At 46.5% G+C, this 10,000-nt stretch overlaps 2 protein-coding genes across 10 annotated transcripts in view; both read right to left on the reverse strand.

The window, feature by feature from the left end:
• myh14 (myosin, heavy chain 14, non-muscle) overlaps positions 1–2,763 on the reverse strand; it is a 39,626-nt gene extending 36,863 nt beyond the window's left edge. For all 8 annotated transcript variants that reach the window (XM_031575695.1, XM_031575691.1, XM_031575694.1 and 5 more), the window contains exon 1: positions 2,590–2,763. The gene's annotated coding sequence lies outside the window, so the exon portion shown is untranslated. The remainder of the gene's footprint in view (positions 1–2,589) is intronic.
• Positions 2,764–3,782: 1,019 nt separating this feature from the next.
• The window catches only part of kcnj14 (potassium inwardly rectifying channel subfamily J member 14), a 24,949-nt gene continuing 18,731 nt past the window's right edge, over positions 3,783–10,000 (reverse strand). For both annotated transcript variants that reach the window (XM_031576088.2, XM_012841985.3), the window contains exons 4-5: positions 7,650–7,967; positions 3,783–6,889 (exon numbers count right to left, since the gene is read on the reverse strand). In XM_031576088.2, coding sequence (XP_031431948.1) covers positions 6,635–6,889; positions 7,650–7,967 — 573 coding nt within the window. In that variant the 3' untranslated portion in view covers positions 3,783–6,634. The remainder of the gene's footprint in view (positions 6,890–7,649; positions 7,968–10,000) is intronic.

Genomic DNA, 10,000 nt, shown 5'->3' on the forward strand with positions numbered 1-10,000 from the left:
TGTGTGTCTACTGACAGTTCTATATAAAGAGTGAGTGTGAGAGGAGATTGAGTGTGTGTGTGTTTGTGTGTGAGAGAGAGAAAGAGGGACAGAGACAAAGATATATGCCTGATATCCCTTAATGCACTGGAGAAGCGCTCTGTCTTGGCCTAATTGAGAGCTGTGTCTCGGAGAAGGGACAGCAGGGAGACATGGGGAAGTGTGTGTGTGTGTGTGTGTGTGTGTGTGTGTGTGTGTGTGTCCATGTCTGTGTGGATGTGGATGTGGATGTGGATGTGGGGGGTTCCACTGTGCAACCAGCGGCCCCCATGGGTTTGATGGATCTTTAACCTGACAGCCTAGGCCAAAACGTTAGACAGAGAGAGAGAGACAGAGAGAGAGACAGAGAGAGAGACAGAGAGAGAAAGAGAGAGAAAGAGAGAGAGAGAGGAGAGAAGGAACGGAAATACAGGTCACTGTATTGTGGATCAGGTCAGTCATCCGGATCATGCTGCATTGTATCATGAGTGAGGATGTCAGATAATGCCTTGAATGAAGCCCTTCCCCTGCTCTCCCAGTCTCTCCAGCCCTCTCTCACAGACACTGCGCGCTAAACAGGTCAGGCTGCAGCCCTCCCTCTAATAATAACGTGCCATGGCTGCCTTTCAAACTGGGTGACAGACCTTAACCACATTTAACACTGGAAGGATTCCCTGCCTCGACTCCAACATAACCACAAGCACATTCCACACATTCGAGGAGTGATCATATACTGTATGCTTTACAACAATGTTGTAATAATTACATTAGATGGTCTTGTTTAAGGTATGGGTCCCTTCCTTCAGCATGCTGTGTGAGGTGAATTGTGTGCCCTTTGAACAGCTGTTAGCAGATGCAAAACTCATCACCATCACAGACAATGCTTTCTGGGCCTTATCTACAAGGGTCTTGATGCAGAGAGAGTATTCCTGGTGACCCATTACCCCACAGTGTCACCAGGTGAGGTAAGATTCTAACTGACTGACTGATTGATGAGTCAGATTAACATCTAAACTGGTGGATCCGAGGAGCCAAGCCAGAGGCCAAATGTGGACCCTGGACTGCACTGCAGTCAGAAGACTATTTTGTAAAAAAGCTGGTTAATGTGGGTTGGCGGTGTTCTTTTGTCTGCTGCAGCATGTAGGTTGATGTGTGTGTGTGAGTGTGAACACCCTAATTCCAATCATTCCTCTGCATCTACACAACTGCTCTCACACCGGATCTCACCAGACAGCTCTCGGTTCCATGTGACTCACCAACCGAGTTCCCATCACTTCACAGCTAGTTAAGCTTGACACAAGACGCCTCAGGCTGCCTGCCGGAGGGTTGCAGTCACCTGGCGACTCCCTTGTCAATCCGCCTTTCGACACACCAGACAGTTCTCAGGGTGTCACGGAGACAACACACACACACACTTCTTCCCACATCAGAGAGGGGGAAGCTTACTCTGCTGGGGAAGATGGTGATTTGTCGTGTTACTGTCTAGTTTCCCCGAACATGACACTCACGCACGCTCAGATCTGGGCACACTGCGCCACGGTACACCGTCAGAATGCCAGCGCTCCTCCACGCGACCACACCAAATCTGCCTCCCCTTTAAATTTCCCATGGCAACATCATAACACGCGCTCACTGCGCCAGCAGACAGCCCGCATGTAAGTTTAAGAGGAGCCTACTGCCGGCAGACGAGGGCAGAGAGGCGAGGTTGGGAACGCCTTATCCATGCAGAGCACACAGCACGCTGGGGGTAACTTGGGTGCAGCGGTGACATTGGGACTAAAATTGCGCTACCAAAGCAGACGCCTTTCGGCCTCGGAGAACATACTGCATCCATCCACTGATGCCCATCGCAACATCGATAAGGTGGCTACGAGCCAGCTCACACGGTCCCATTAAGCTATAGGCACACTACAATGCATGCCCACAAAGACGCCTAACCACACCTAGAAGCGTGAAGTGATGAATAATTACTACTGATAGATGACCCCCCCTGCACCTCCCCATTACCGTCCATAGCCTATAGTTGCTTTGCCTGAGATCCTGAATGAGTAATGGAGAGAAAGAAATGTATCTAATTCTGCTAATAATACAAACAAATATTAGTATTATAATGGGCTAGGACTAGGTTAGTAAAATGACCGATGGTCAAGGGCTATTACTTCAATAATCCATATATAAGTAAGAATTAGAATGGGTCCACAAAGACAAATAGCCAACTGATTCTGTTTACCATTCAGGAGGTTAATACGAGTTAACGTTGACGAGAATAGCGGTCTTGCGATTTTGCATTAATTCCAACGTTACGCCGGTTGAATGCCGGCTATTATAACAATGCAGTTGGTCAAGGATGTCTTTAATGTACATCCCACCTCTAGGACTGAGAATTTAAAGGATAGACCGTTTGTCTTTGCTGTCGCGACTATCGTATGCAGTGTCATTTTCGGCTATGCCACCCGCATTTAGACGAACCTAACCGAGCTAGGTTAGCAAGTGGCTAACCCTATGAAATACGATACGCCACGGTCCAAGATAAGACAAATTAATGTGAATTAAACTGGAAACATGCCTTACCTTAACGGTTCTGTCCAAAATGATGGTTATGTTCAAGCTGTAGAGGGATAAATAACGCGTGGGTTTGATTTTCCTTTTGATATGAAGTGTAACGAGTATACTGCAAATGCGGCTTTTATCATTACACCGCTCTCTGGCGAAGCCGCACACACACGTTCACTCTGAGAATAAAACAGGCAGACAGTAAAGTAGTGGCAAGCAAACGACTTCAGTGTAAAACAGTTTTTCCTGTATATCATCCAATACAATTTCACGGTGCGTCACAAACGTCGACCCAAGACGAAAGGATGACCAATTGCAATCCAATGTTTAATGTAAGACCCACCCACTGAAAAGAGCCCTCTTGTTCCGCCCATGTACTGGCAGAAGACAATAGAGTGACGAATGGCATAGAAGACTTCGAGATTGGCAGCAACTGAAAGCTATCAGAATTGAGAGAAGGGCGTCCGTAAGGTCTGATAGGCGTAAAGAATAACAAACCCAAGACTCAAGGCAGGTGCCCATGCTAAAATATCGTAGTAGAGAGGAGCTTTGCGCGCTCTTTGTTGATGACAGCAGTGTCTTGTACCGTCTGGGAGAGTATGAGCTGAAATACCGGCTGTGTAGAGCAGTAGCAGCCCCAGATTCACGTTAGTACCAGAGAATATCGCGTCTGGGATTCGGTAACCGTAACTATAGCCTTGTTTTAGAGGGTAACCGGGTTTTCCTCCCTATACCTCTGTAATGGAGGAATGAAATGGAGAATAATAATAACACTATTACCACTGAAAGGCTAATAATAATAATAATACATGTATTACTGTTTAGCGCCTATCCTTAATATTATTATATATTTGGTTGCTTGATCAACAAATAGTTTTAGATGTTCTAACATTCAGACATGTTCTAATGAAGGCCTACCTGTTCACCGAACTTTAGCCTACAATAAAGTATAGGCCTACAGCGCAGTGCGATTTACTCAACACTTGATGGAATGCAAACTTGTCTTACAAATGGAATAATGCACTCCGCGTATAATACAATAAATAAGCTGCAGAAAGTTGGAGTGCAACTTAAATGTGATTTTTGTTGTTGTTTTGTATCACAACGACAGTATTTGACCCTTGCAGGGACTCTCACACGAAATATCCCACTAAGATTTTGAAGTCAGTTTCAGTGGATACATAGACCAAACAAAATAAAGGAGTTGGACAATCAATCAAACAGGGTTTTATTGCTTAACAGGACTACGTCCCTCCATGATGCACTTATGTCTTTACACACATAAGAGTGGGACTAGCAAACGAAACAAAACAAATAGAAATATAAGAAGACAAAAAGATAGCTAACTGATTTCACCTGCATGTCTCTCTGCTACACAGACCTGTGTCCCATGTCACCTGTGGTAATCTAATAGGAGGTGAAAGAGACTTTGAGTTCCAGAGTAATGTTTTCTCTAGTTGTCATAAAAAAATAACCTGGTGCATTCAAAATACAGGTGGTTGGGATTCAAGTTACATTCCTTCTGAACTGGAGAAGTCAAACACACACACACACACACACACACACGCACGCACGCACGCACGCACATACAAACACACACACACACACACACTCACTGACACCAGCCAAATATAAATAGAATGTGGTAGCTATGGAGACTAAAGGCAAAAAAAACACAGACACACACACACACAAACACACACACACACACACACACACACACACACACACACACACACACACACACACACACACACACATGCAGCCAATCAGCACAATTAAATGCCATTAATATTAAATTGCAGATCATTAGAAATAAAATGGTAACATTGTGTACAGTGCTAGCTTATGTTTATATCTTCCTTCAAAAGAATGCATGTGTTTTGTGCCGTGTGTTCGCACATTGAAAAAACAAAAACAAACCTCTCTTACTAACATCACATCGCATATGCATTTATAATCATTCACAGTTAGAGAATAAACAAATATTTAAATAGATACAGACAGTAAATTCATCACTTCATTTCCATTTATCTCCTATGTTCACAAGAAGGTAACCAGGCTGCCAGAGAAGCTGTGAGAAAATAAAGCAGCATTTTTCTCTGGTCACATTTATGCACGTTTAAAAAGAGTGGTGAAATCACCAGAGAGAAAAATAAGTGCTTTTGCATAGTCAGTGCAGAGGGCCTGATCTTTAGCCTGCAGTCTGCTGACACTGTCCAGTGACTCATAAATAAGGAACTCAGTGGAGGACAGACACAGAGGCAGATGTATTGCAGATTCAGGAACCTTTCACACATTTTCAAGGCTCCATCACACAAAGAAATGGTTTACAATCCTACAGACAAAATCATGTTGAATCAAGAGGAATTGTTTTTAAAACATCCACTGATGTCCTGGCAGGTTCTATACCACCCAGTAGAACAGCCTAACTCTGCTCTCAGACTAGTCTTCGTCTTGCTGAGCTCAGAAGTCCAAACAAAAAAACTCCTATAAGCCATTAATGTCACATACAAATACTCCTATGATGAATCATAAAGTCCCAATCAGTGAGAGTTGTATAAAATGTAGAAATGGTATGACAGATAGGGCTGCCATTACAGAAGAATATTGAGCAATGCAACATTTTCCAATTAAAGCTAAAACTATCCTCAGGACAACACACTTGTGAATAATGCCATAGAAAATCATTTTTTCTCCAGAAGAGACAAACAGTAAAAGAATAAAATTAAAAATACAGAATACATTTTAGAAAATTAAATGCAGTACAGAAGCAAGAAGTCACCTAAAATTGATGCAGATTTTCGGTGATTTCTTCTGTTTACGGTGCAGTAGCTCAAGCGCGTTTCCCAACACTCAACCCAAGACACAGCCCCAGTACCAGCTGACTCCGGGCCAGGTCTGGCCCAGATCCGGCCCAACTCTGGAAGAACCCGGCCAGGCTTGGGTCAGACCCGTCCAAGAGTCAGGTACCACCAGAAAACAGTTCACCAGCAGCAGAGATTAAAAGGACTCACAGGAAATTAACGTAACTCATGTCAGGGTTAGGAGAGTAATAAGCTTTAAACACAAACACTTTAATATGTGATGACTTGATTCAAGTAATAAACAGTCAAGGGCAACATGTCATGACATGCTTGACTTGTCCAGTGTGTGTCGCTGTTGCTGAGAGCGTCCACAGGGGGGCACTGTTGCATCTCTGTTGGGTACGTACTGAAGCCACTGCGTCTCCAAGGGCCAGAGCTGTGCCAGTCAAATACAGGGCACACATAACATAGACATATGTCTATGACACATAATGCCAGGATTTTACAAGATCGCCAGGCCCAAGCAGCCAACAGGTGGCGCTACAGTCCACCTCCTCTCCAGCTCCCCCTCTCTTTCTCACTTGAATCACTCACCCCCCTACTTCCCTCTCATTTCTGTGGGCTCTTGTCTTCCCTTTCCCTCTTTTGCTCTCCCTCATCCTCTGCTTTTCTCTCTTCATGCCCCACCTTGTCTCTCTCTCTTCTCCCCTCTGTCCCCTTCACTGTTCCCTCCCCCCCCCTCCCCTCTCTATACCTTTTTCCTGTACATCTCTTCTTCAGTGTCTCCTGTATCTCAGTCGGTCTGACGGTGTTACCCTGCCCCACTTACCTCACAGCCGTTCCGACCCACAGCTGGGGCCTCAGCCCATTTCTGTTCCGGCATACACACTCCTCCGGCCCTCCCCTCCTCTAGTATCCTAGTCTTGCTTCTGTCCCTTCTCTCTTTTGCCTCCTCTCTCCTCTCCTCTCCTCTCCTCTCCCACTCTCACCCCCTTCTGTCCTATCTCCCGCTACCCCTCACCCGCAGCAGTAATACCTCATACCTCACCCCCCTCCATCCTCAACTCTCCTCTCTTTTCGACACCTCATCTGTCTATCTCTGTCTCTACACCTCTGTCTGGTCCATCTCTCCCTTATAGTCTCACTCTAACCCCACGTCTCCTGTCCTCTCCTATTCTTTCCTCCCTTTCTGAATCTGGTTCCCCATATCTTGCCCACCCATTACCATTGCCCACCCCCCCACCCCCCACGCCACCTCACTGTGCGTGTTGGTGATCCAAGGTGGCCCGTGAGCCCCTGCGTGTTTCGGGGGTCGGGACGGGCGAGTGCGTGGTCGAGGGGGGGTGCAGCTCGGGGGAGGGGGACGGGGAGGAGAGCTGCAGGGCCACTTCGTTCTCGTAGCAGAAAGAGGAGCGCGAGTCTGTGATGTACTTCCTCTCCGCCAGGTCCTTAGCGCTGCAGGAGGGCGTGCTGGGGATCTCGTACGTGCGGTTGAAGTACGAGTAGTCCACCTGGTGGAGAGATTCAGGCGAGAGACACACACACACACACACACACACACACACACACACAGATGCAAAGACACACAAAGACTCAAAACACACACACAGACACACACACAGAGATGCAAAGACGCACACATGCAAAAACACACATACACACATACACAGATGCAAAGACACACACAGACGCAAAACACACACACACACACACACACACACACACAGATGCCAAGACACAAACAGACACAAAATGCACACACAGACATAAAGACGAAGGGATGCAAAGAGACAGAGGAACAAAGACACACAGAAACATAAAGCCATAGGTTAGCTTGGTCTGTTGTCATTGATTGATCAGAAGGGTACGGTCACTCTTTGTCCTCAGACGATCTTTTCATTGGCTTATCTCTTCCTTTGGCCCTCCCTTTCTCCCTTTTTCCCTTTGTCACCACCCGCATCTAATCCATCCTTCTCTGTCCCACGCCCCCATCACTCTCTCTCTCAAGAGGGAGGGGACCCTTCCCTTTCACACATCTTCTTTTATTCCCTCTGCAAAATCTCTCTCACGCGCACACACACTCACACACAAAAGCCATATGGCAACTCTGACTAGCACATGCACACAAACTCATCTCTGTCTTTCTAGCAGCCTTTATTTTCCGCCTTGTCTCTACTCTCTCACTCTCACTCTTTCTTTCTTTCTTTCTGCCTCTCCCACCTCTCTTCCTCCCCCCACACACACTTTGTCCATCTCCATCCTTCCTCTCACCTGGTAGCAGTTTTTCCTCTCGTAGAGCACAGGCTCAAAGCGGTGACCCCAGAGGATCTCGGAGGCGAGGTAGGAGGAGCGGCACTGGGTCGTCATGGAGGTGGCCTCCACCATGCCCTCCAGGATGACCACCACCTCAAGCTCCGAGTCGTTCTCCAGCGTGTGGCGGTCCATCTCGAAGAACGGGCTCTCCTCGTCGATCTCGTGCACGATGGTGACCGGCGACACCAGAAAGATGCGGTCCGTGCCGGTGTCGAAGCCCACGTTGATGTCCACATTCTCCAGGGGGAGGAATTCACCCTCTGGGGTCACCCGTGACTATAGGGAGAAAGGTCAAAGGTCATCAAGTTCACAGGAGTCCAAAGCCCAAAGTGTACACCAGAGGGAGTAACTCTCTCCAACAGAAACCATTTTTTCTCAGCTGCCTGAAACGCCTTCTTGGAATTCCAACCCTTTTCCTTTGTTACAAGACATGAAATCTAGGAAATCTAGGAAATCTTGTAAAAAATTACCATAAAACACAATCCTTATTGCCCACCTAGCGCACGCTGAGCTCATCAGGAGGGGGGGGCTTAAAGACACAGGAGCTCTAACAGAACATTTCAGATAGAGGGAGAGTAGAGATGTACAGTATGAGAAAAATTATGTGTTTTTGGAATACTGCAGCATGTAAATCTATTCTCCCCAAAAATAAAATTATGAACATTGAAAATTAGCATACTAGGTCCTCTTGAATTCACTTCAATTCAGTTCTGTGAATATATTTCAATAAAACAATTCAATCAAGGCTAATCAAATGCTCTGTTAACTCCATGATCCCTCTACTGCCCTGTACCTTGGTGAAAGGGACTGAGTAAGCGTTGACTGACCATTCAGATCAGACACACTTCACAAGAATATCTTCTGACTTTCTTTAAGGTAACATCTCAGTCTCAGCACATCCCCCCCTCCCCCATCCCATGGGCCACGCCAATCTTAGATCCACCTCCTATATCAACCTCACATCATCCTCACCACTGCCAAACCATCAAACGCCACAATCTTAGATCCATCTCGTATATATCAACCCCAGATCATCCTCACCACTGCCAGACCATCAAACGCTTCTGGGATTATAATCCCAGATCAGAACCTGAGTCACAGGTCAAACTCTGAACTCTGGAGAGATTACAGCAATTCATTCATCCATGAACCAAACTCTGATGATCAGGCTGAGACTGCAGCTGACACCAGATTGGAGACCGAAACCAATCAGGGAAGGACCAGTGCTAGCGCCAGCTATTGTCTTCAGTGAAAAATAAAAACCTGACTTTCCCCGTGAGCACTACACTGAAGTTTGGTAGACACAACATTTCCAGCAGGTTAGGCGACTCATCTGAAATGGATAAAACTTCAGGCTAAAAACAATAAGACCTGACTGTAAGAACCATGGCGTGTGGAGAGAACACACAAATGAGTCAAAGTGCATACGTGTGTATAATGCTGACACATATTGTTATATTCACATATTGTACACACATGGCCAACACACACGCACGTGTAAGCATGACACACACATATGGGCCGGGCATGCATGCATAGGTATGAGTTCTCATTCTCCTCTCACACACACAGGCGGACTCCCACACTGGCACATTAGTGGAGAGGGGACTGACAGGTTTGGAGTTAGAGAACTGAATTAATCCCTTCGCAAATCTGATAAACCCCCAGATAGATCCAGAACAGAACAAGCATTCATTACACCGACTCCACACTACACAGATGTTTCTGTCTCTCTCTCCATTTCTCTCATCCCTTCATCCTTCTGTTCTTTGTCTCTCTGTTCATCACAATCACCTCATTTTCGCTCTCCCTGCTCTGCATCTCATCATCTCTCTCTGTCTAGCACACAGTCTTGCTCAACAGGCTTTCTCAGACAGCAGCTCCATCTGGGACAGAGGCGGCCCCAATCTGGCCCTGATACGGCACAGTTGTGGCCCTGATACGGCACAGATGTGGCCCTGATACGGCACAGTTGTGGCCCTGATACGGCACAGTTGTGGCCCTGATACGGCACAGATCTGGCCCTGATACGGCACAGATGTGGCCCTGATACGGCACAGATCTGGCCTTGATACGGCACAGATGTGGCCCTGATACGGCACAGTTGTGGCCCTGATGCGGCCCTCTAACCTTGAGGAGGTCTTCCTCATTTAACTCTAGATATAATATTCATTCTCACGCAGCTTACTTGTCTATCCCTCTATCTAGAGATGTCTCTATTCATAGCCCTTTCACTTGATGTCTAAGAAGCCCCATCACCCTCCATCAGTCTGTGTCTCTCTTACTTTAGAGGCCCATTCATCTTACTC

This window comes from Clupea harengus, chromosome 11, assembly GCF_900700415.2.
Source record: "Clupea harengus chromosome 11, Ch_v2.0.2, whole genome shotgun sequence".
In the NCBI taxonomy this organism is placed as follows: Eukaryota; Metazoa; Chordata; class Actinopteri; order Clupeiformes; family Clupeidae; genus Clupea; species Clupea harengus.